This window comes from Propithecus coquereli, unplaced genomic scaffold (genome assembly GCF_000956105.1).
Source record: "Propithecus coquereli isolate 6110/MARCELLA unplaced genomic scaffold, Pcoq_1.0 Scaffold444, whole genome shotgun sequence".
NCBI lineage: Eukaryota > Metazoa > Chordata > Mammalia > Primates > Indriidae > Propithecus > Propithecus coquereli.
Genome location: NW_012150219.1, coordinates 1,495,984 through 1,522,096, shown reverse-complemented (window position 1 = coordinate 1,522,096; position 26,113 = coordinate 1,495,984). Strand labels below are relative to the sequence as shown.

The 26,113-nt window shown below is 55.9% G+C and overlaps 1 protein-coding gene and 1 long non-coding RNA gene across 2 annotated transcripts; one reads left to right on the top strand and one right to left on the bottom strand.

Moving 5' to 3' along the window:
• Window positions 1–991: 991 nt before the first annotated feature.
• LOC105818626 (transmembrane protein 189) lies at window positions 992–25,641 on the top strand. Its single transcript, XM_012654704.1, has 6 exons — window positions 992–1,266; window positions 8,757–8,876; window positions 19,536–19,627; window positions 20,844–20,988; window positions 22,237–22,449; window positions 24,191–25,641. Exons 1-6 carry the CDS (start codon window positions 1,143–1,145, stop codon window positions 24,310–24,312), a joined length of 816 nt encoding a protein of 271 aa, XP_012510158.1. The 5' UTR covers window positions 992–1,142; the 3' UTR covers window positions 24,313–25,641.
• LOC105818628 lies at window positions 9,907–15,773 on the bottom strand. The gene is made up of 4 exons (XR_001137905.1): window positions 14,141–15,773; window positions 12,531–13,484; window positions 11,575–11,761; window positions 9,907–10,183 (listed from the first exon to the last, which is right to left on the bottom strand). It is a non-coding gene; the product is annotated as an uncharacterized LOC105818628 (long non-coding RNA).
• Window positions 25,642–26,113: the final 472 nt, after the last annotated feature.

Below are 26,113 nucleotides of genomic sequence, written 5' to 3'. Positions count from 1 at the left end.
TGGAATTAATGTGAGCAATTATCGTGTACTCTGTAGTCAGCTAGATCTGGGGTAAAACCCTGCTGCTGTATTTCCCTGCTGAAGTACTAAAGGCCTCTGACTGAGCCTTAATTCATCCCACAAGCATTCATCGAGCTTCTACCATGTGCCAGCAGCCGCCGAGCTGTGAACAAAGCAAGTCTCTGCCCTTCGGAGCTTGTTTTGTGGTAGGAGAAACAGGAACTGCAAGTTCATTGCCCGTGACAAAGCTGTGAAGACCAAACAGGGTGATGTCACAGTGACTGGAGGGGGGGCAACTTTGAGCAGGGTGGTCGGGGGACGCCTCTCCGAGGAGGCAACATCATTGGTTAGGAAGAGTAAATGAAACGTTCTGCTAGCTCTCGGCCCAGCGCCTGACAGATATTAAGTGCTCAGCAAATCCTACAGCGACTCTCATTGTCATTTCCAGCAGTTTACTCTCTTCTTCCTGCGGAGAGCATGAGCTCTCGGGAGCCGGGGGAGGCTCAGGTTTCTCCTCCCCGGGCGCACAGCACAGAGCAGGCACATGGGTGACGATGTACTCAGATCGAATCTCGGCACGCGGCAGGACGTGATGAACCCGTCCATTGTGAATCGGGCCCGCTAGGGTGCACTGTATAAAGAGCCCACCAATGCTCCCTGGCCGCGGCCCTGGCCCCGTCCGGCCCCGCGCCCTCCCCTCGCGTTCCTTGCACACCGTAGACGCTTAACGCTGCGGCCCGGAGTGCCCGTTTCTGGGCCCGATCTAGCCCGTCGCACAGGCCCGTAAGCCCAAACCAAGGCTTGCCGCGCCGCCTGTTCCCGAGGGGTCGCGGCCGGCACCGGCGGGGGCGGAGCGGGGTAGGCGGGGACGCGCCTCCACCGCACGCTTCCACGCCCAGCTGCGCCCAGCTGCGGCCCAGCCCCCGGCGCGCCGCGGTTGGCTGCGGCTCAGCGGCCGCCGATTGGCCAGCGCGGCCCCGGCGCGAGCTCCGATTGGCTGTGACGCGCGGCCGGGCGAGGTTCTCGCCCGCGCCTCCAGCGAGCCCGGCGCTGGGCCGTCATTGGGCAGTGTGATCTCGCCGCGGACACTAGCGCCGCCGCCGCCGCCAGCAGAGCGCACCGGGCTGGCCGGGCGAGTGGCCATGGCGGGCGCCGAGGACGGGCCGGGCCAGCAGCCGGAGCTCGACGAGGACGAGGCGGCGTATTGCCGGCGCTGGGGCGCGCAGCACGCCGGGGCCCGCGAGCTGGCTGCGCTCTACTCGCCAGGTAGGACCTCCGGGCCCCTCTCCAGGCCTGCAGTCAGCAGCCCAGGCTGCGGACAGCGACCCGGGGTCCCTAGATCGGAAACCCAGCCTCGGGCTCAGATGCGGCACTTCGGCCCTGGTTTCTAACTTGCAAATAACGCCTCCAGCGTCCCTTCCAAACCCAAACTAGAACCCCAGCTCGGAGGTTTCCTGGCTACAGAGACACTCCCCAGCTCAAGAAACTACCATATATCAGCTCCATGGGCGACAGAGCTCCCGTCGTATTCCCAGATCCGGAATCCCAGCCCCGGGGCACCCTCGACTGCAGAGAGCGCCCCTAGACTTTGGAACCCCACTCCAGGACCAGGTCTAAGCCCAAAGGCAGCCCCGTAGCTGTAAGCACTGCCCCTGCCTCCTAAAAGTCACACCCATCCCGGGTTCCCCAGATCGGCAATCCACATCTTTGTGCCTCCTCTTCGCCCCAGCTAGGGCCCTGGGCTGCAAACAGTAACTTCAGCCCCCTAACCTGGAACATCAGTCCATCTGCTCGGGGAACGCTAACTTCAGTGGCTACAGACGGCGATCCTTTCCTCTCCTCTCCTTCTCCCGTCCCCGGACCCTCCAGTGAGAGCATCAGTCCTCACCCCCTACTCCTGGATCCTCGGAGGTGAGGGGACTTCACGTGGCCCGGTTTAAGTTCTCCGCCATGCACAATCCCCAACTCCAGCCCTTACCCCTCCCCCACATCCACGTATTAGCCCCCTCCATTAGGACTTGGGGGGTGGAGCCCCTAGACTCCCCAGACCACACCACGACTTGGAGACCCTTGCTCCCTCTCTGCCGCTTTCCCACAGGCCAAACTCTCTCCTTAGCTTCCTCCCGCTTTGCTCACCAGTCACGCTCCCGCAAGCACCAGCCACCAGCCACCACCCTGTTCCATGTGAGCCCCAGGAATTTCCTTGCCTGGTCACTGGATGGCCTAGTGTCCTCAGGGGTTAAGGAAGTGCCTTTGAGAATACAGAATCAGGTGACTGTGAGGCCCCCCTGCCTGGATGTCAACATCACATCAAGCTTTGTTTGTCAAACATTCTGACATCTTTCCTTTTGCCTTGGGACAGCCACCATGCATAGCCCTTGCCACTTGGCTTCCTGCCCTGGCTGGCCTGGTTTGATGAGTCTCTGCCTTAAGTGGCTGCGTGACCTTGGGCCATTTTCTTTCCCTAGATGCTCTGGTTTCTGTGTGTGATTTTTCACATCTGACTTGGGCACCTGGTCCATGCTGCCATGGTTTCTTCAGCCCATACCCTAGACACCGCCTGCTGTCCCTGGGACAGGCCAGGGTTGGCATCCTGACTCTGATGCTTAGCTGTGTGACCTGGACCGAGCCATTTTCCCTCTCCAAGTCCCAAGTTTCCTCACCTCTAAAATGGGCTCAAGGTGAAGTTTATTTGCCCCTTAGTGTTGTTAGGAAGAGGAAATGAGGTCATCTACTTGGTGCAATACCTGGCATTCGATCCCTCATTTTATGGGTCAGGCCCAGAGAGGTCAAGGTACTTACCCGACACCACACAGCCCAGCCAGAGAGAGGCCTCCCTATAGTCTGACCTTGCTGTGAGGCGAGCCACCTCTCCTGTCTGGTCCCCAGACTCTCCACCTGGGAATTGAGGGGAAGGAGTCAAAGGCCTTCTTCTTTGGTGTCCAGCTCTGCTACTCGAGTAAACTCTACCTGCTTTCAAATAGCCCAAATCATTCCCAGACTTCGTGAGCCTCCCCAAGGGACCACTGTCTCCCCACTCTATCACGACTGCCTATCTGTCCATTTCTGGTTTCCACGAGTGCCCCTCACTCTGCAGAACAGCCGTGTGGGAATCTGAGGCTGCAGACAGCCTCCTGGTGCCCCAAACCTGCAGTCAACGCTCCTTACCTCTCCTGACCTGGAGGTGGGTAGGAAGGGGGGGCACTTGCCAAACTGGTTTCTCCAAATTTGTTTCAGGAGGCCTCTCTGTGCCTCTGTCTGGCCGGGCTGTATGGCCTTGGGGAAGTACCTTGACCTCTCTGTGCCTGACTCATAAAATTGAGGGATCATGCCCAATACATATCGAGCACTTACGTTCCAGTCCCTGTTCTAGGCCCTGGGGGCACAGCCATGAACAAGACAGAAAAAATGGAGCTGACGTTTTAGTAGGGAGCCAGGCAATAAACGCAATAAATAAGGCAAATATCTCATGTGCCCAACACCGGCAGGCGCTATGGAGCAAAGATGTAGCAGGAAAGGAGGAAGTGAAATGTTGGAAAAGTGGTGACATTTTAGAGAGGGGCAGTTCAGCTCTCACTGAGCGAGTGACATTTGAACAGAAACGTGAAGGGAGGAGGGGTGGGAGGGAGGGAGCCGTGAGGATGTTGAGGAAGGAGGGGAGCAGCAGGTGCAAGGGTCCTGAGGTGGGAGCGTCCCTGGCATGTACTAGGAACATCTAGGAGGTCTGTGGGCTGGAGCAGAGGGAGCAAGGAAGAGGGGGAGAGATTCCTGGGTTCTAGGAGCTGAATTTTTGAGATTCCTGGGGCCAGAGGTGGTTTGCCACCATGACAGTTGACAGGGATAATAATGGCAGTTAACACAGTTAACATTTATTGAGCACTGACTGCATGCTGGACATTTTCCTCATATGCCCTCATTTCCTCCTCACTACAGCTGTCTGAGGCGCACCCTGACAGTAACCCCATTCTACAAGCAGGGAGCCAAGACGGCTCCTCACCCCTCGCCCCCCACACGCGTGTTCTTCCTGAAGCGTGTCCCGATTGGGATTAGGCCCGCATCTGTGCCACCAGATGGGAAGGTCAGCGAGGACAGGGACTGCATCTCTTTGGTCTGCCTGCAGTGCCTGGCAGTTCATGAGCACCCAGCCCACCTTTGGAGTCACAGTGACCTCCCATGGTGACGTGGTGGGTCAGCAGCAGGACCAGAACTGGAACACGGGGCAGAGGCGTCCTGGGTTCTGTGTCTTACTCCCGCCGTGGGAGTGAGCCAGCAGGGGTGGGCGTGCGGGAGGGGGGCAAACGTCCATGCCAGCGGAACAGCGTGTATGCAGGGCCTGCCCGGGTGCAGGGCGTGGGCCCGCTGTATGCAGAGGGCAGCGTGGGGCAGAGGGAATGGAGGGGCGAGGCAGAGAGGTGGCCTTGGCCTGATCCTGGGGGTCCCAAGTGTCCGGCCCAGGAGTGGGGGCCTGGTCCTGCGGGACCCAGGAGCCATAGAGGGCCCTATTCCGGGTTTGAGTTTTGCAGCAGCGGCCCACCTTATGCCAGGTGCCAGCATTCGTGCAGGGCCTGGCGAGCTTGACAAGGCCTGTCCCAGCTGCACAGACAAGCCACAGGGTGTGCAGCTTGCCAAGAGGTGCCGGCCGAAACCTGGCCGTGTGTGCCACTCTCAGGTGTTCCGAAGGGTCCTGCATCCAGCCATCCCCCACCCTGGACAACTATGGACGCCCCTGCCCTGAGGGACACAGGGACTCAGTGTGGGGTGAGGGGGAAGGTGGAGGTGTCAAGCGTGGGTGGGAGTCCTGGGCTATAGTCCCAAAGCAGCCTGGAGGTTCAGTCCCCCAAATGGGCCTGACCGAGGACAGAGGCTTGGGGCCCCTCCCTGGCCAGGCCTGGTCCCTCCACACTCTGGGCCGACCTTTCTGTTTGTCTCTTTGCCCGTCCCCCTCCCTGGACATGCTCTTTCGCTTGTCTGTGTCTCTCTCTCCCTGTCCCTGTTTCTCATCTTTCCCTGATTCCTGCCCTCTCGTCTCTCTTGTCCCTCTGTCTGTCGTCCTCTTCTCTTGTCTCCACCCTCTCTCTACATCTTGTCCCCCCATCTCCCTGAGGCTGAGGGTCTCCTGGTGGCCCGAGGCCGTCAGAGTGCGGGTTATTTGGGACTTGACTGGAACCGGAAGAGTCGGCCCTGAGGCCAAGTCTTCGGCTGGGGCCTGCCCTCCAGAAAGCAGGATGGCAGAGGCCTGGCCCTTGGCCTCCCTGCTCCTCCCAGCCCTCCATGCCCACCACTCAAGCGCAGCCCCCTGCCCAGGCCAACAAGCGGTCACTGCTGTAACTCAGCTCAGATCCTCAACCTTTGCCAAGCCAGGGGCCGGCCTGGGAAACAGCCTCAGTGCTCCAGCCAGAGGACAGCTTGTGTCTTGAGCACACTCCCACCCCTGGCCTCAGTCTGCCCATCTGCAAAGTGGTACTGTCTAGGCCACCTGACCCCACAGGCCCCGCCAGGGTGATGGTCCATGCTGTGACTTTGGTGACCCTCAGGTGCCTTTGGAAAAGTCACTTCATCTCTCTAGGCCTAGTTTTTCCCTCAAAGGATGGGACAAATGGTCCCCAGCTCCCAGGGTTTGGGGGCTGGGGGGATCACTGGGACCACCCTTAGCACTGTGCCCGGCACGTACTCTGTGCTCAGTGAAGGCCACTCATTATTGTTTATGTATTTTTTGTCGATTAGAATTGAGACACCTGGTCTGCAGAAAGGTCCAGGCTCCAGAGGCCAAAGAGGGTGGACTTCAGAAGGAAAAATATTTAGATTTCAGGGACATTCTCCGTGGTGTGGGGAGAGGGCTGGGCCGTCTTTGGAATCAGGACGGCCCTGCGCATCAAGGCTGGCACATCCCATTTATGAGTCTGGGATCCAAGGCCAGCTCTGAGCCTCACAGTCCTTGTCTGGAAAATGGGATCACACAGTTTCTTCCCTTAAGGACTGAGACTTGAATGAGAGACTGCCTTGAGCACAAAAACTCAGATGACTACAGGGGCCTGGCCAGGGCTGCCACCAAGGAAAGCTACCCAGTGTGAGGCCACAGGGAAGGGGGAGGACCAGGGTGAAGCTGGAGCTCGTGCCCTACCGGATGGGCGCAGCCACTACTGCCGGGCCCAGGGTGGCCAGAGCCCTGTGTTCTCAAGGGAAGCAGGAAACTAGGAATTTTACATGATTTTAAAATTTAGCTCATTTTTTTAAAACTGAGCAAAACATGCGGAACGAGTCGGTTTGCAACCTGCGACGTGGGCCGTGCCCTGTACTCGGCCATGGGATAGGCTTCCGGGGTGTCAGCCATTGTGACTGGAACTGTTACTTGATCATGTTGCTGTCAGCTCTGCCCGCTTTCTGTCCTGCACGCTCACGGGCAGGATCCACCTGTCCTTTACTTCCCTCGGCCTCTCCTTGTCCTCCCAGCCCGCTCCCTCGGGGCTCTCCACTTCTGAGCCCCAGGCTGGCCACAAACAGGAACCGGAGAGGGGAGGCCCTGCGGGCTCCGACATGGTGATCCCCGGCCAGGGCTGCTGGGTCAGAGGAGCCCTCGCCTAAGAGCAAGGACGAGGAGCGCTAGGCCTGCTGCTGCTGCGGCGTGACCTCTCTTGGGGTCCTTGTCCCTTCTGGGCCTCAGTGTCCTTTTCTGTAAAGAAGGACCAAGGGCACATGGCTCTGGCATGTCCTGCTTCTGGGCCTTGGTCCTTTCACAGGGCAAGGGGAGGGCAGCTGTCCTGGTGCTGGTTCAGGATGGGTTGGGAGCAGTGTGCCGTCGTGTGACCTGAGCTTCCGTTTCCCTGCCAGGACAAATGGGGAGCCCTGTACTTCCCTCCCAAGGTGCGTCGGTAAGGGGCGCCTGGAGACAAAGCCTTGAAGTGATGCTTTAGGATCGTGGCTGGGAATTTGCTCATTCCACAAGCATTTATTGAGTACCAGCTGAGTGCCAGGGCCCTGGTGAGTGAGCCAGACACAGTTCTGGCCTCCTGAATTCACATTTGGGTAGAGGAGGATAAAAAGATACAGGCCAAAGTCCTGAGTGATGGGTCCCATGCTGGGGGAGCACAGGGGTCAGAGGAGGCATCATGGACGGCTTCCTGGAGGCAGAGGTTTCCAGATTGAGATCTGTGGGAGCCACGTCAGATCAGCCAGGGGTAGAGGGGGTGAAGGGAAGCCCTGCTCGAAGCACTGAAGAGAGGAGAAAGCAGTTGCAGGAGGAGCCCTCCTTACCTGCTCTGGCCCTGACTCCTTGGTTCGTCACTCACTGGGTCCCATTTGGTCCCATTGCTTATCAGGCACGGGCTCCTGACACAGATGTCGCCAGGGCAGTACAGGGGTGGCGGGAGAGAGCAGAGTGGGGTGAGAGCAGGGTCTTAGGAGCCAGACCCTCTGGCCACGGAATCCTGGTTCCTAGCAGACTAGCTGGGTGCCCTTGGGCTACTTGCTGGACCACTCTGACCCTCAGTTTTCTCATCTGAAAAGAGCATCACCTCGGCAGGTGCCTGACACATAGTAACTGCTCGATAGATGTTAAACACTAATGATAAAATTGTTATCATTAAAGGTCGTCTGTGCCTTTGGGAGCAGCTGCCTGGGGCATACCCAGGGGCCTAGTCACACGTTCTGTGTCACTCAAATGGTGTTTTTATATCCTTTTATTTTGTTAATTTTAATTTACAATTAAAAGAAAAAGGTTTGATATGATAGTGCATGCAAAAGGAGTAGTGAAAGGCCCGTCTCAACTATGTAGATTTTTAAAAAATTTTTTCTTGCATAAATGGTTGCTGTATGGAACTTTGCTTTCTGCCTGTACCTGTATATCATGGGCATCTCTCTGTGTCCACACATAGACGGCTGCCCAGGCTTTTTCCGGGCTGCAGAGATGCCTTGGACTGAGTTAATTTGGCCAATCCCCAGGTGATGGACACTCAGGTTATTCCCACATGAATAAGTTTGAGTTTTGACAGCTCAAGGCTGCGGTGAGTGAATCAGCTTGTCTGTGCACACATACCTGTTAAAAACATGTGGCTCTCTCAGCTTTGTTGCCTGGGAAAAAAATATGTGACAACATTTAAATAGGAGAGTTTCACTCAAAACCTCCTGATGTCTGGCTTCTCTTGAGATTTAGGCGCTCTGGCCTCCCTGGCCCACACTCCCACTTCGCACAGTCAGCCCGAGAGCAGCCACCCTTCTAGGAGCCCCGCTGCCCCCAGGGCCGTTTGTCCTGACACGTTACCTGGAGCCTGCTTGGTGGAGGTCAGGCAGGGTCTGAGCGTCGGGATTAACGGCCATTTATAGGTCTCTGCCTCCAAATAGTTACCTGCAAAAGGGGATTGGTTATGCCATGAAGAAAGAAGCTTCTTAAAGTTCCCTCAGGTGTCTCCAGTGAGAACCCAAATGGGCCTGGGAGACCAGAGTTCTGGTCCTGTCTGCTAAAGAACTGGTATATACAGGGCCACCCTCATGGGCATGTGACCCGTGCACAGGGGCCTGCTCTCCGAAGGGTCCCGCACTCGGTTTAATGCATCCAGCCTTGAGTGTATGACCTTGGGCAGGCCTTTCCCCTTCTCTGGATCTCAGCGATATGATCTGTGAAATGGGTAGGTTGTGGTTGGCCCTGTAGGTAGACTCGCTGAACACAGTTGAGAGCCCCATGGGGTCCCAGCTCTGCCTGGCTTTGGTCTCCCAGCCTCTGCCACCTGCCCACACTCACCTCTCGCCTCTGCTCCCTGCAGGCAAGCGCTTCCAGGAGTGGTGCTGTGTGGTCCTGTGCTTCAGCCTCATTGCCCACAACTCGGTCCACCTCCTGCTGCTGGCCCGCTGGGAGCACACGCCCCTCGTCATACTGGGCGTTGGTGAGTGCCTGAGGCTTCGCTGCCTGCCTCAGTTTCCCCAGGGGGGCAGGGACCTACCCAATGACTCACACGAGTGTGTGTGGTGGGGGGTGCTCTCCTGCGTATGGGTGCGTGCTGTGGGAGCCCCACCTCCCCGTCTCCGTCAGTGGCACCTCCCTGCGTCCTGTCACTTGGGCCCAAAACCTGGATATCATGCCCGGTTCCTCTCTTTTTCTCACCTTCCACATCCAAGCATCAGCAAATGCTGCTGGCTCTACTTAGAAAATGCGTGCAGGATCCAGCCACTACTCCCTGCCTCCACTGTCCCCGCCTGGGTCCAGCCACCAGCCTCTCCTGCTTGAGTGTTTCAGGGACCTGCTCCCTGGTCTGCCTGCCTCCACCTGTGCCCCCAGCATCCTGTCTCCACACATGGCCAGAGGGATCCTGTCAGATCACACTACGCCCCTGCTCTCAGCTGCCCACTTAGATGAAGCAGCCACTCCGCAGGCTTCCTGTCAGCCCTCGCTCCACTCTGCTCCTGCCACGCTGGCCTGGCTGTGCCCCACCACGCACTGATACACGCCTACCTCAGGGCCTTTGCATGAGCTCTTCACTGGGCCAGGAACTCTCTTCTCGCAGACACCTACACGGTTTACTCCCTCACCCAGGTCTCTGCTCAGGGAGGCCCTCCCTGATTGCCCCTCAAAAATAGCAGCCTTGGCCGGGCGCCGTGGCTCACACCTGTAATCCTAGCACTATGAGAGGCCGGGGCGGGAGGATCGCTTGAGTTCAGGAGTTCGAGACCAGCCTGAGCAAGAGCAAGACCCCGTATCTACTAAAAATAGAAAAATCAGCCGGGCGTTATAGCGTGCGCCTATAGTCCCGGCTACCTGGGAGGCTGAGGCAGGAGGATTGCTTGAGCCCAGGAGTTTGAGGTTGCTATGAGCTAGGCTGATGCCACGGCACTTTAGCCCAGGCAACAGAGTGAGACTCTGTCTCAAAAAAAAAAACAAACAGAAAACAGCAGCCTTGTCACACACTATCTCCCCCACCCCCGCCCCGACTGTTACACAATGTGTTTCTTTATCTGTTTATCGTCTGTCTCCCGCAACTCAAATGTCAGCTCCCTGAGGGCAGAGATTTTTATCTGTTTCATTCGCATAGCCAGTATTCAGTATTTACTGAGTCAGTGAATGGATGAATGAATAAACAAATAAGCAAACTACAGTGTATTACTGTCTCCTGGATGTTATCCATCAGTCAGTCCTTACCCATCCACAGCCTGGGAGGTAGATGCTAAGGTTGTCGTCATTTTCCAGATGAGGAAACTGAGGGTCAGAGAAGGGACCAGCTCAGAGTCACACCTCAAGCCAGAGGCACAACATAATTCTTAAGACAGTGTCTCCACCCCAGGCCCCAGACGACTCGGTTTCCTTCCTCTCCACCCACCACCGCTCCCCTCTTCCCTCTGACTTGGGCACTCATCCCCTCCCTGTCCTGGGCTCCCAGGCCGAGGGGGCAGCCATGCCCTTGGTCCCTCGTGGTGCTCCCTAAAGGTTCAGCTCCCACAATCTCATTACAAGCATTCTGGCTGCCTGAGCCAATAGTGCTCAGGCTGGCCAATGGAGCCATCTGGTCTGGTGGGGGTGGGCCAGCTGCAGGGGAGAGAGTTTAGCCTGTCCAGTGCGGGAAGCCCGGGCCTAGGCACGAGAGGGACCTGCACGGCCAGCCCCTCTGCCCTGGAGTACCACATTCAAGGGCAGGAATGTAGACAGTCTGAGCCTCAAAGCCTCGTCTGGGGATGGTTACGAGCAGGCCCCTAATCGATTTAAATAGCTGCCCTGATTTGGGTTCAAGTCCCGCTCCACCACCTGGCTCTGTGGCCTTGGGCAAGTGTCATTGCATCTCTGAGCCTCATTTTCCACGTGTGTAAAATGAGCCTGCTGGCAGTACCTGCCTCCTGGGGCTGTTGTGAGGGCAAAATGCAGGTGTGCACAGGTGCTGAGAAGGCCAGTGGCTGAGTGGAGGTGGGGAGAGGCGCTGCCCTCTAGACCACTGGCCAAGACTTGCACCTCAGCCTCACTGGTCATTTAACAGTGGATGTTTTGTTGGCCAGGCGCGGTGGCTCACGCCTGTAATCCTAGCTCTCTGGGAGGCCGAGGCAGGCGGATTGTTTGAGCTCAGGAGTTCGAGACCAGCCTGAGCAAGAGCGAGACCCCGTCTCTACTAAAAATAGAAAGAAATTAATCGGACAACTAAAAATATATGGAAAAAAAATTAGCCGGGCATGGTGGCGCATGCCTGTAGTCCCAGCTACTCGGGAGGCTGAGGCAGTAGGATCGCTTGAGCCCAGGAGTTTGAGGTTGCTGTGAGCTAGGCTGACGCCACGGCACTCTAGCCCGGGCAACACAGTGAGACTCTGTCTCAAAAAAAAAAAAAAATCCAGAGCTACCTGTCTCTCAGATCACATACTCCACCACCAGGGCAGTACAGCCTCCAGTTAACATCAGAAGGAGAGGGTGTTCTAGGCAGCAGTCCCAGCTTGGGCAAAGGATCGGCAAAATCAGAGCCCAGGTGTGTGCTCTGCAAGCTGGGAGGGTGGGCATCCCGGGTGGGTCACTACCTTCCTTCTCTGGTTGGGACCTGAGCTTCCAGCCATGGCCCAGTACATCTCAGGCTGCCAAGTCACCAAATGTGGTGCCAGCTCCCCCCCCCACACCTTTGCCCCTGGGCTGATAACAGCAGACGATCTCCTGATAGTGGTGTTTGCACAGTCTATAATTCATGTAGACAGTAGCTCTGGTTTTAGTGTTCATACGTAGGCAGTGAGGGCACCGTGCCATCCTGCAGAGCTTGCCCCCTACTCCTCACCGTCTTCCCAGAGGTTCCAGTGTCCTAGGCAAGCCCTGGAAATCAGGGAAGGCAGAAACACGAAAGGGTGTCAAGTTAATAAACACACACACACATGACTCACCCCTGAGAAGCAAAATCAAGATAAGGGAATAGGCAGGGAAGGCCTCTCTGGAAAGGTGACATTTGTGTGGAGACCGAAGGAGATTGCGCCAAGGGACCGTGGAGATATCTCGGGGAGGGATATTCCAGGCAGAGGAAACATCAAGTGCAAAGGCCCTGAGGCTGGTGTGTGCCCCGTGTGTTTGGGGAATAGAAAGGAGGTCAGCGTGGCTGGAGAAAATTGATCACAGTAAAAGGGGTTGGCGACAGCTGAGAGGCAGTGGGGGCAGATGTTGTAGGGCCTGAGGGCTGTGGGCCGGGTACGGGTTTTTTTTTTTTGAGACAGAGTCTCACTGTTTTGCCCGGGCTAGAGTGAGTGCCGTGGCGTCAGCCTAGCTCACAGCAACCTCACACTCCTGGGCTCAAGCTATCCTACTGCCTCAGCCTCCCGAGTAGCTGGGACTACAGGCATGCGCCACCATGCCCGGCTAATTTTTTCCATATATTTTTAGTTGTCCGATTAATTTCTTTCTAATTTTTTATAGAGGCGGAGTCTCGCTCTTGCTCAGGCTGGTCTCGAACTCCTGAGCTCAAACAATCCGCCCGCCTCGGCCTCCCAGAGAGCTGGGATCACAGGCGTGAGCCACCGCGCCCGGCCAGGGTACGGGGTTTTATTCTAGAGGCTGTGAGAAGCCATTGGTGAGTTTCCCACAGGGAGCTGACATCATCTGATGCTGCAGGGCAGGTGGCCGGGGGTGGAGAGGCCAGGAAGGAGGCGCCCACAGGGGTCCAGCTGCACCGGAGGCGGTGGCCCAGACCCGGGTGGGGCAGTGGGGGTGGTGGCGAGTTGTCCAAATCCGGATGAGCCGTGAAGGGTGAGCTGCCAGGATGTGCCCCCGGGTTGGCTGTGGAGGAGAGAGAGGGAAGAGTCAGTGCAACTCCTGGGTTTTTGGCCTGCGCGACGGGAGGGATGAGGCCGCCCGGACGGCTGGGGAGAGGGCAGCAGAGCTGGCCTGGGGAGAAGCCTGAGTGCCTGCTAGAGCACCAGCAGCGGGGCCAGCAGGAAGTCGAAGTCCAGGGGTCATCCGTTAGAGATGGCGCTTGAAGCCTGGAGGCTGGAGTGGCGCCCCAGGGGCTGTGCGCAGGGAGAGGCGAGGCGAGGTGGGGGCAGAGCCTCTCCCAGAGCCGGGGAGGGCTGCTGTGGCCAAGAGGAGAATGTGTTTCCGGGGGACCGGGACCAGCCACCGAGCAGACTAGCAAGACAAAGGAACTGCCGGACTTGGCCACCTGGAGGTCACTGGTGACCTTGACAAGGACCTTGTCCTGAATGAACGGGTGGACAGATGAGTGGCCATGGCCGCCCTGAGCTGTTCGTTCCACTCGGGCGACTGGAGGAAGAGTGAGGGGCTGCGATTGGTCCCGGAAGGAGCGTATCTTCTGGCAGCCTGCGGGGGGGAGGGTGTTCCGGGCAGAGGGCACAGCCAGTGCAGAGATCCGTGGCGAGGTCAGGGAAGTCATGCGGCCTCGGGTCACGGCCCGCCTGGTAGGCAGAAGCGGAGAGTCTGGATTTGGCAAGGATTTGGACCCAGGGCAGTCGGTGAGCAAAACATCTCCCGGACTCACCCGCAGCTGCGTTCGCTGCGTCTCCCAGCCGCGCTCTCCGTCTCCGCACCAGGCCTTTGAGGTGGGCAGGGGTGAAGAAGTTCCAGCTGGGTGACCTGTGGGGAACCGGACGCCCCAGGGGGCCCAGGGACTGCCTCAAGGTCACCGGTGAGTCAGGGTAGCCTGGAGTGAGTCACCCCCAGCCCCTTCCTCAGCCCAGCGCTGCGCTGGGAAGGGCGGTAACCAGGCCGAAGCTGCCCCCAGGGAGAGCCAGCTGCCAGCCACCCCCAGAGCTGGGACAAAGAGGCTTCTGTGTGCCTGTCTGCCACCCCTGCCCCCATTAAAGGGGCCTCAGCCACCGGCAGAGGCCTAGGGATCACGGAGCCAGGGGCGGGCTCCTCCCCCAAAATGCTCCCTGACATCTGTCCAAAGCACACATCCCTCCCGGCTCGCTCGGCAGCCTGCGAAGGCCAGGTGCTGGTCATTTGACAGATGGCAAGACTGAGGCTCAGAGCCTTAGATGACTGAGGTCGGCTGCGGGTGGGGCGTCACTGAGCCCCGGGGTGGGGGCTGCTAAACACTTCACCTGCAGCAGCACATTTTATTCACTCCTCCCAGTTAAGGGAGGTAAGTACTACTAATGTCCCCCTCCCCAGACCTGGCCGTGAAGGCTCAGCCACCTAAGGTCACATCTGCCTGACTGGCCCTCGCAATGGTCTCTGGCTACTCACCAGCAGTCCTGATTGGCACCGGCCTCCGTGTGACCCCGGGCAGGCCTGACCCTCCTCTGAAAAGTCAGGATGGGCTGGGGCCTGTCACTGTGGCATGAAGTGAGATAACGCACTTTATAAAGGTAGGCGTTATGTTTTTAGAACAGTTTTAAATTTACAGAAAAATTGAGCGGATAGGACAGAGAGTTCCCATATACCCCCTGCACCCAGCTTCCTCTTTCATTATCATCTTACGTCTCTCCTTAGTTTGGTACATTTTGTTACAAGGTTCGCGCCGATGTGGATACATCAGTATGAACTAAAGTCCAGAGCTGATTCCGATTTCCTCAGTTTTTACCTAATGTCCTTCCGGGATGTCTCGTTACCCTTAGGTGTCCTGTCTCTTTAGCACCTCTTGTCTGTGACAGTTTCTCAGACTCTCCTTGTTTGCGATGACCTTGACAGTTCGAGCGAGAAATACTGGTCAGGTGTTTCGTGGGCTGCCCCTCTATTAGGATTCTTCTGACGCTTTTCCTATGAGTGGACTGGCTTTACGGGCTTTGAGGAGGAAGAGCTCAGGAGTGCAGTGCCATTGGCATCCCATCGTAGCGGAAGTACACCCTGTCACCATGACTGGGCGCTGTGCTCTTGACTTTGATCACCTGGCTGAGCTAGCACACGTCAGGTTTCTCACCATAAAGTGACTCCTCCCCCTCCCCTGTGTTCTGTCTTTGGAAGGAAGTCAGTGTACACAGTCCACACTTAGGAACAGGACAGAATGTGCTTTTAACACTCCCGATGAAGCACTAGGTACACAGTGTTAGCCATATCATTTCCAATCCAGTATTGTTTTTATTATCATCATCCTTCCCGTTATCCGTGAGGATTATGTGTTTAGGATGATTAAGGAGATAAGATGTGGTGCAGGCCTGGTCTTGCTACAGTTTAGGCAAGGGATTAAAGGAGATAAAACATTTAAGATGCCGGCACAGGGCCTGGTACCTGTAAATACTCGATAAATATCAGGTTAAAAAAAAAGTAGCTGACATCTTTACCCAAAGGAAATGAGGAGAAATGACTACGACAGGCTCGTACATGGATGTTCACTGCAGCTTCATTCAGAACAGCCCCAAACGGGAAACAACCCCAACGTCCAACAGCCAGATGGAGAAACGCATCACGGTACATCCCAGCGACGGAATACTACTCAGCGTTCAAAAGGATGAACTGATACACACGACTTCATGGATGACTCCAGAAGCATTCCACTAGCAAAGGAAGCCAGACCCCAAAGAGCACATACCATATGAATCCATTTATTTGAAGTTCTAGAATAGGCAAAACCAATTTATGCTGATGGCAAGCAGGTCTGTTGGTGCATGGAACAGGGGAGGGGAGTGAGAAAGGGGCACAGGGGAGCCTGCTGGGGAGCTAGAAATATTCCACATCAGGCATTAGCCCGCTAGGGCCTGAGAACCAAAAATACTTATGAGCAAAGTATTATGGGAATGCTGCCACTCCCATTTGTTGGTTTTTTGTTTTTGTTTTTTTTTAGAGACAGGGTCTTACTACATTGCCCAGGGTGCTGGAGTGCAGAGTGCAGCGGCATGATAATAGCTCACTGCAGCCTTGAACTCCTGGGTTCAAGGGATCCTCCCTCCTCAGTCTCCCAAATAACTAGGACTATAGGCACACACCACCACGCTTGGCTAATTTTTTAAATTTTTTTTAGAGGTGGGGTCTCACTATGTTGCCCAGGCTGGTCTTGAACTCTTGGCCACAAGCGATCCTCTTGCCTCGGCCTCCCTTAGTGCTGGGATTACAGGCCTGAGCCACCACTCCTGTCCCCCATTTGTTGTTGATACCTGCTTTCATACTACGACAGCAGAGTTGAGTAGTTACGGCAGAGACCGCATGACCTGCAAAACCCAAAATATTTACTGTCTGGCTGTTTTGTTTTGTTTTGTTTTGTTTTTTTGAGACAGAGTCTCACTGTGTTGCCCGGGCTAGAGTGCCGTGGTGTCATTCTAGCTCACAGCAATCTCAAACTCCTGGGCTCAAGCGATCCTCCTGCCTCAGCCTCCCGAGTAGCTGGGACTATAGGCATGTGCCACCATGCCCGGCTAATTTTTTCTATATATTTTAGTTGTCCAATTAATTTCTTTCTAATGTTAGTAGAGACGGGGTCTCACTCTTGCTCAGGCTGGTCTCGAACTCCTGAGCTCAAACAATGCGCCCGCCTCGGCCTCCCAGAGAGCTAGGATTACAGGCGTGAGCCACCGCGCCTGGCCTACTGTCTGGCTCTTTAAAGAATTTTGTCAACCCCTTATATTCTATATAGGTGTAGAATCTCTGTCTTGACCTGAGAGATGGTCAGACAGGTGTGTCCCTGTGTAAAAAGGCCGTGAGCTGCACAAGGCCTGTGCCCTTTTCTGTGTGCAGGTTACACTCACTTATAAAACAAGCCAAGGTTTGGGGAGGAGAAGGGGCTTGCCCCGTTCTCACCAGGAGCCCAGAACTCGGGGAACAAGGAACCTAGACTGTGAATCCCTACAAGAGCACACGCCTTGGCATCCAGTCCCCTCTCATCCGTACCTGTCTCCCACATAAAGGCAGCACTGGGAGGTGTCATTAGAGTTATTGGGACAAGGCCGCTGCAGATACCTCAGCTGACTTCATTGTACGAGTGAAGATGCTGAGGTTCAGAGGTGGCAAGGGGCTTGCCCAGGGTCACACAGCAATATGGTGGCGAGAGATGAGGCCCCCAATGCTTGATCTAGCTCTGCCATAGCTCTTGGCCACTCAGCCTCGTCTCTCCTGGTAGACAGAGGCAGTGCGTACACAGCATGCCACGGTATGTGGCCGGAGCGCTAATGCCCTGGACCTACTGCAGTGCGGTTTAAGGGCATGAGAGGTGCTGGTTGGGGCAGCAGGTGGGCAGGCCTCTTCCCATCCCACAGCTGCCACTTCAAAGCCACATGACTAGGGGATGGTGGTTAGACTTCTCTGAGCCTCTTATCCAAGAAGTGGGGACAATAAATGAGGCCATCTTAGGTGGTGACAGGTACCATGAAAGAAATAAAGCAGGGCGATGTGACCAAGAGAGCCTCGCTGGGAGGATGGCTTTAGCCAGGGCGTTTGGGTGACCTGTGCTCTGAGTGAGAAGGCTGAGATGGAGCCAGCTTGGGGGTCTGTAGGGCAGGGGTGCGGAGCTGGGTAGAGGAGCTGTGAGTGCAGAAGGTTCTGCCTCCCTCGGCTTCTGCCCCCCCAGCCCCACCCTCAGCCTGGGTCCACCCTTTGCATCCTCACGGGGGCAGGGCTGCCCAGCCAGCCACCATGCAGTGACAACCTTTAGCCTGTCCTTTGGCTTCCACGTGTCAGGAGATACAGCTGCTACATGTCCCCATCTGCTCTCCCGCCCTTACTGCCAGGAACTCGCAGGTGCCCGCATGAAGCTGTGTCATCCTCGTCACGCCGCCCATGCGTGTGGTAGACGGTCCGGGGCCTCTGGAAAGTCTGCATTCAACGGCTGCCCCCTCACCTGGGCGTGGCCAGCAGAACTGCTCGTCCACAGTGACCCACATGCTCACTCTTTTCTCCTCAATCTAAAGTCCTGCTCTCCAGGGAGGTGTCCAGGGGCTTTTCTGCAGCCTCCACAGTGCCCCAAGGTGCTGGTCCCCTGTCACCAAGGGGCTGAGGGCCCCAGCAGAACTCAGAACCTGGGCCTTGGACAACCAGTTCAACAGAGAAACTGGGGAGGGGCAGGGAAGGGGTTTGCCTGAAGCCACACAAGACGGGCCAGGGGGCTGCATGTGTCATCACTCACACTGCCCTCATCCCCCGCCGGGTGTTACAGCACGCGCCCCCACCCCCACCGACACCCTTCCCGGTAGATGAGAGCTCGGTGTCTGGCCCTGGAGCTTGGCACGCAGTAGGTCCTCACAGAACGCTGCCTGGTTGATGAAGAGACTGAATAACAATAGTAACGTGGGGGGGGCGCTTCCTACGTGCCAGGCACTTGGTGCTTTACTGAGTTCCCGTTACGCACCGGGAACCAGGGTTCAGACATCAGCGAAAGACACTGAAGCTCCGGCCCCTGCGGAGCTGACATCCTTGTGGTGGGAGACGACAAACCAGCCGAAGAGAAGTCAAAGGCGCTGAGTGCTTGGAGAAGAATAAAGACAGGAGATAGGAAATGCTGGAAGATAAGGCGGTTACAATTTTAGATCAGGTGTCCAGGGAGGACATTTGTGTAAAGACCTAAAGGAGGAAAGAGAGTGAGCTGTGTTGAATCTTGAGAAAGAATGTTCCGGGCAAAGGGAACAGCAAATGCAAAGACCCAGAGGCACGGAAGGGTTTGCCAGGGAAAGGGAATGAGCCAGTAGTGCTGGGCTGCAGCGACTGACACAGGCAGCACTGGGGCGGTTCCTTGGGCAGATTGCTGGCCACTCAGCCTCAGTTTCCCTATGTATACAATGGTGGTGGTACATCCTGCTGTTAAGAGGTATATCCTATGCCACTTGTCATGTGTGTAACCTCAGCCCAGTCACTTCTGCTCTCCAAGCCTCGGTTTCCACCTCTACAAAGTGGGAATAAAAATGCTACCAACTTCTAACAGACGGTGAGAATGCACTGAGATCTAGCATGTAAAGCACTCGTGCCTGGCTTTGAAAAAATGCTCAATGAATGGTGGCCACTATGTTTTTGTTAGTCATCATCATTCCTGTCTTATAAGAGGAAACTGGGGCACGGAGAGGTTAGTTAACATGTGCAAAGTCACGCAGCTAGTGAGTGACAGCGCTGGAATTTGAGTCCAGATCTACAGCTCTTAACCCCTGTGTTACACTGAACCCTCAAGTAAGTGAACAGTGCTGGGAGTCTCTGAGGGGACCCCACTCCAGTTTGGAAAAGATTAATAGCAAAGACAAGGAAAAGGCTGCTAGGGACCGAATTATCAGGTTTATTGCTGATAAAAGCTAGGATGGGGGTGTGGCTTCTATCTGCAGGTAAGGTGCTTCCTAACACCAAGCCCAAAAGGACGCTGCTGCGGTCACAAGCAGCACTGGCACAGAGCAGGCTTCCCCATGTGGGGCCAGTCTGCAAAGCAGAAAGAAGGGGACAGCCAGCCCCTAACAAGGAAAGGTTGGGCTGATCTAAGCATGCCCAGTTTGCGCTCTCCAGACTCCCCAAGCAGATGAGTCCCAGCATCCCCCCCTCACCTCCCACCCCCGGGCCAGAGGAAGTAAGGGGCAGATGGGGCAGGCGTATTATCCCTGAGGCTCCATCCTTAGGGAAGCAAACATCCCAAGTAGAAATGTTTTGTCCCCTAACGAATGAGTGACTCCCTGGTCGGAGGGGAGCAGGGATGTCCTTCCGCATGTCCCCCTACTCCAGCTGACCCTCTTGTTGTCCACAGTTGCAGGAGCTCTCATTGCCGACTTCTTGTCTGGCGTGGTGCACTGGGGTGCCGACACATGGGGCTCCGTGGAGCTGCCTGTCGTGGGGAAGGTGCGTATGTTGACCCAGCCTGACTCCTCCAGAAGGAGGTTGGGCTGCATGACTGTAGGTGAGTCCCCTTTCCCCTCTATGCCTCAGTTTCCTCATTATTCCAGCCTGTCCCTCATACCTGCCCTGCAAGACTAGAACAGGAATCCCTTGGGGTTTTGTGGAAGCGAAAGTATCAGGCTTGGGATGGTCAGAGAGCTCGATGTGTGCCTGCCTCACCAGAACTCACTGAATTTGGGGGCCATATCTTGTTTTTCCATTGCCGCCTCTGCTGCACCTCACTGTTTGTTTTAATTGGATTTTATCTTGTATTAGTTGGACTTTTTTGGTTGTGACAGAAAATCTATTCTAAACTGGCTTAGAATAGCAAATAAGGGTACTGATTCATGTAACTGAAAATTCAGAGAGTTGGAGCCAAATTAAGGCATGGCTGGGTCCAGTGGGACAGACAGACCATATTCTTCAGACTCAGTCTCCCTCCATCTCTGTCTCTGCCTCGGCTTTCCCTCTCTGAGGTGGCCAGGGTGGCTCCTGGCTGCCTAGATATCCATCCTCCCAGTTCCCAGAAAAAGAAAACTTCTCCTTTCCCTCCTCCCAGGAGAAGAGAATTTCTCCTTTCCCATAGTTACAGCCAAAGTCCCATGGCTCACTCCCATTGGCCCAACTTGTATCACATGCCCATCCCTCAGCCAGTCGTGGCCAGAGAGATGGAAGGCTCTGTTTGGCCCAGCCTGGGTCACATGCTTTCTTGGCCAGGGGGCAGAATCAGTACTATCAGAACAGCTTGTGCTAAGAGAAGGAGAGGAGACTGTTATCAGAAGGAGGGGCTTAGGTGCTGGGGAGACAGAGGGTCCCACCTCTTACCTCAAGGGGCCTCCTCAATTGCCTTAGGGTGGGGAAGAAGGGTAGAGGTTGTCCCCAAGCTCCCTTACGGCACAGGTGGGGAGACTGAGGCCCAGAGAGGGGCAGTACCAGCCCAAGGTCCCTGCCACAGCCATTTCAACTCATCTTCCACTATAGCTGCTAGACCTGGACCCTGAAGGCCGGGTGGGGTCTGTGTCAGTGGCTGGTGGGAATATCGGGGCGTCCCAAGTGGAGTGAACCGTAGGGGCAAAGCTGGGAGGGGAGCCCAAGACAAGTGTATTCAGGGGGCTGTGGAGGGCAGGTGACCACCAGGCGCTGGCGGGCTGGGCTATATCTCCATCCCCAACCTACCCAGGCTTTCATTCGACCGTTCCGGGAGCACCACATCGACCCAACGGCTATCACGCGGCATGACTTCATCGAGACCAATGGGGACAACTGCCTGGTGACGCTGCTGCCACTACTAAACATGGCCTACAAGTTCTGCACCCAGAGCCCCGGTGAGGCACACCAGCTGGTGATGGGCCAGGGCGGGGCTGTCAGGGACAGAGACTCACCCCATGAGCCTCCTGGGGCTTGTGTTGCGTTTGGCCCCTCATGGTGTTTTAAAATATTTTTTGTCAGTTGTCTTCATGAAAATTGGGATGTTTGACATAAAGATCTGGGTTTCCAGCTTCTCTTGAGCAATTGATCTGGCCACCCTGAGTCCTTGTTCCCACCTCCTCCCTGGGCAGGAGCTGAGCTGTGGCCACCTCCTTTGACAGGTTGACGGGATGCACACCCTCCAGTTTGCCACAGTCCCCACTGCTCCTTGCTGTCCTCCACCCAACCCACCTTGTTCATTTGCATTATCTGCCTGGCCCTGAGGGCTTTTGGTTTGGCTCCCTTGGTCTAGTAGAAAGAGCATGGGCTGTGAACTCAGTCCTGAGTTCAGATCTCGGCCCTGCCTATTTCTGGAGAGACTTGGCCCAAAGCAAGTCACTTCATCACTCTGAGTCTCAGTTACCTCATTTGTCAGGTGGAGGTGAGGCCAGGCCAGATCCTGTTCTAACAACTTGATACCCACCGATTCTGCCTATGGGCAGAGGTGCAGTGGCACCCCTGTCTACCCCTTCCCCGTGGCTGCCAGCAGCCCCCGGCTTCTCCCACGACTTGCTGGGGGAGGTCCCACCTCTCGTCTTGGAGAGGCCAGTCCCTTCACCTCTGAGCGGGACCAACTCTGTGGAGCCATTAAGGCCCCAGAACTCCTCCCAGGGTCAGGCTGAGACAAGACTCCGCCCCCTCAGCCCTCCCCACCCTGTCTCCCTCCCCTCACTGTCTTACATGTTTTTCTGAAGAGATTCGCTTGGTAAGTCACATACGAGGAAAGCCATCTCAGGCTCTGCTTCTAGGGACCTGGCCGAAGGCCTTATTCCCATTTTACTGATGGAGAAATTGAGACTCAGAGAGACAGAGTCACCACCCCAAGCCCATACAGCCAAGGAATTTCCGAGCAGGGATCTGACCCAGCTCGGGTGACTGCAGAGCCCACACTCCTGTTCCATGTGTTACTCCGTTATGTGCCCACTGAGCAGAAGGAAAGCCTGAGCCCCACAAGGGGCCGTGAGCTGCCTGAGGCCATGTGGGAGGTTGGGAAGAGTCCTGGGTGCTTGCCCAGGGGTGGGTGGTGAGGGCCAGGTCAGCGGCGGGCCTCCACCCCGCGTGATGGCTGTGCCAGCCCCGTGGGTACGCTGTCCCCTGCCCTGCAGAAGCCCTGGAGCAGCTGTACCCCTGGGAGTGCTTCATCTTCTGCCTGATCATCTTTGGCACCTTCACCAACCAGATCCACAAGTGGTCGCACACGTACTTCGGGCTGCCACGCTGGGTCACCCTCCTGCAGGACTGGCACGTCATCCTGCCGCGTAAACACCATCGCATCCACCACGTCTCGCCCCATGAGACCTACTTCTGCATCACCACAGGTGGGACCACCGGTGGCGCGGAATGGGCTTTCCCCACCCCAGCTGTCGCACCAGTGTTGCGGTCGGGAGGGCAGAGGTCACAGCGGGAGGTCATGCAGTCCTTGCCCTCCCAGAACAGTCTCTCGGGACATGCCGATACTAAGCATGTACTGTGTGCCAGGCATTCTTCTCAGTGCTGAGGACACTGCAGTACATAAGATAGCAGAGCCCTCTCCCCCGCCTCGCGGTGTTGACTCCAACTACCCATCCATCCAGCAGATACTTACTGAGTACCTGCCACGTGCCAGGCACTGCTCAGGGCTTCGGATACAGCAATGAATCCCTGCCCATGCGGCACTCACCTAATGGGTGAGACAAAATAAATACATAAAAGATGTGGTACTTCTGATGTACCAACTGCTGTCAGGGAAAACAGGGCAAGGAGTGGGAGAAGGAGATGGGGGCTGTGCCTTCTGAATAGGGTGGCCAGGGAAACCCTCAGTGAGAAGGTAACAAATGAACAAAGACCTGCAGGGGCTGAGGGAGGAAGCCAAGCAGATCCCTGCAGGAAGGGCACTCTGGCAAGAAGAGTAGGTGCAAAGGCCCTGAGGCCGGAATGTGCTTGCTTGGTGTGTTTGAGGAGCAGCAAGGAGGCCCGTGACTGGAGCGGGGCTTGGGGGACAGCACGGTGGGAGCGGGAGGGGAGAAGCATGGGAACGGCCCTGCAGATAAATGGGGACAGATTTGAGCAAAGGAAGCAGAAAGCATAAAGGCCAGAAGCAGGAACACACCTGCAGTGTTGAAGAACAGTAAGGAGGTCGTGTGCCACGCTAGGTCATGGGCCACTGGACTGCTTTCAAGGTTAAGTGTCTCAGGTGCTGTCAAGTCAGGCCCCCTCAGGTGTAACTCTCAGCTCCTCCGTCTGCGCCTTTAGGAGACTCACAAACTGTCCTGAGTATCACTTTTCTCATCCACAAAATGGGGCTGCAGCCCCCTCCTGCACACAACACCCTCTCGGGGCCCTGGTGAGAAGGGAGACAGGGCACATACAAAGTGCACGGTGTGTAGTGGGTACTTGAACAATTACAGCTACTTTTTTTTTTTTTTTTAAGTCTTTCTGGAAGCAGAACTGATAGCCACAAAAACAGTTGCATGTCCTAAACTCATGCTCCAGGAAGGATTAGAATTTAGGCTATTTAGGAATTTAGGCAGGTGGAAGGATTAGAATTTAGGCTATTTTAGCCAGACACAGTGACTCTCACACCTATAATCACTGGACTTTGGGAGGCCAAGGTGGGAGGATTGCTTGAGGCCAAGAGTTCAAGACCAGCCTGGGCAACACGTCTCTACAAGAAATAATTTTTTAAAGAATTAGCCAGGTGTGGTGGTGTGTGCCCCTAGTCCCAGCTACTCATGAGGCTGAGGCAGGAAGATCACTTGAGCCCAGGAGTTTGAGGTTACAGTGAGCTAGGATCACACCACTGCAGTCCAGCCTGGGTGACAGAGTGAGACCCCATTTCTTAAAAAGGAACTAAAAAAAGAAGTGAACGAATGGGAAAATAAGAGTCATTCCATGTGGCCCTAAGACCATTAGTGGGAGGCCTCCATTCCCGGACTCCTTGGCTGGTCCCTGCTCCCTGTCCTCTGCAGAATCACCTCTTGTTAGGCCCCCCGCCCCAGTGAGGGTCAGCTTTCTCCCAGCATCCAGCATCCCCTTGACTACTGCTCCCCATTCAGTCTCCCGGTGCTGTTTCTACTGCAGGCTGGCTCAACTACCCTCTGGAGAAGATAGGCTTCTGGCGACGCCTGGAGGACCTCATCCAGGCCCTGACAGGCGAGAAGCCCCGGGCAGATGACATGAAATGGGCCCAGAAGATCAAATAACTTCTCCGAGCCTGCCACCTGGTTGCCAACCTTCCCTAGCCCCCAAACCGAAGCCATCTGCCAAATTCCAGCCTCTTCGAGCTGGCCCCTCCAGGTGGAGAGGACATCTCCTGGGCTGGGCCCAGGCAACCCCAGCCCACCCCTCGTGACACAGAATACTTGAGCCACTGATTTATCCTTTCCTTTTTTCGTTTTCTTTCCTCGGCCCCTCCCCAGCCACCTGAGCTGCTCTGTCTGCCAAGCCTGACTCTGCAGAAAAGGGAGCCCCGCCCTGCCAGCCGTCCCTCCGGTAGAGAGGTGGCTCACAAACTCCCTATACTCTGCCCCGTGCCCTGCTGGGCAGCCCTTCGGTGTGGCTGGCATTGGGGCCAGTGAGTTGCCTCTGTCTGTCCCTCCTTGTCTGGCCCCAGTGGTCTAGGAAGCGTCCAGGCACACCTAAGTGTCCCTGGAGCACTGTCCTGCTATGGCCCTGCAAGCTGATCCTGGGGGCCTGGGTGGGTGGACAGCCCCAGCCACCACCTCCAGCCCAGCCTGCCCACCCACGAATGGCAAAGCTCAGCAAGGGCTGGAAGGTAGGCGGCCAGAAGAGGCCGGAATCTCCGGCCCAAGTCCGGACCCCTTCTCCACTGCCCCCATCCCCATCTGCCCACGTGGTTCCAGCCAGAACTGATATTCCCAATGCAGGGATGTCTTCACAGGGCACAGCCCCTGCAAAGGGTCTTGGTCACTTGGAAGGGGACACAGTATCCCCTCTGGCCAGGGTGTGTCAGAGAAGGAAGAGTGGGGCTTTTTTGTTTTGGTTTTTTTTTTTTTAAAGGTGCTTGCTTGTTTAATGTAAATAATAGAAAGCCTTAATATCTTTTCTGTAACACGGAGTAATATTTTAATGTCATGTTTTGGATGCACATAATATATTTATAACAAAGCAGCAAGAGTCTACTTAACCTTAGCTGCCTCGTGATGTCTCCTGGTTGGCTGGGCGGGGGTGGGCGCGGAGTTAAGCAGCCAGAGGGAGCGAGGCCTCGCTCCCCCCAACCCGGGCCTCAGGATGGGGGCTTGTCGTCTAACAGTGAAATAATGTTGACATCTGCTCCAAGTCCTTTTGGAGGGGACCCCCATTTGGTGAGGAGTGGCCTTTCATGTCTTCATGATGATAAAGTAATGATGGCTGATCCCTATGTGTGAATTCCTTCAGATGTTTATTGACACCCGGTATGTGCCAGGCTTTGTCCTGGACACAGGTACAGTGGTGAACAGTCTGACAAGGACCTGCCCCAGTGGAGCCGCCCTCCTGGGGAGAGAGAGACAATAAACATAAATAAATGCACATGGAAATTCAGGTGGTGATTTGTGAAGACAGAGAAGCAGGGTGGTCCGGGAGGGCCTCTGAGGAGGTGACATTGAGCTGAGACTTGGCCTCTTGATGGGACAGCAAGTGCAAAGGCCCTGAGACAAGTAGCAGCTTGGGTTTTGTTTTTGTTTGTTTGTTTGTTTGTTTTTTGTCTTATTTCCTAGCCACTAGACCACCAGGGGGAAGCTTGGGATTTTTAAGAGACAGTGAGGTGGCTGGTGCGGCTGGACTCCAGTGAGCAGGAGAAAGAGGAAGGTGGGGCTGGGAAACAGGACTGTGATACGGGGCCTCACAGGCTGAGGTGCGTGGGCCTCTGGACACCTTGGACGAGTAAGTAAGTTGTTCACTCACCAAGCAAGTAACTACAGGACACCTCCTACGTGCCAGGCACTGGGCTTCGAAGCGAACACTACAGACATTACAATGAATACCTAGTCCAGGCTACATCGT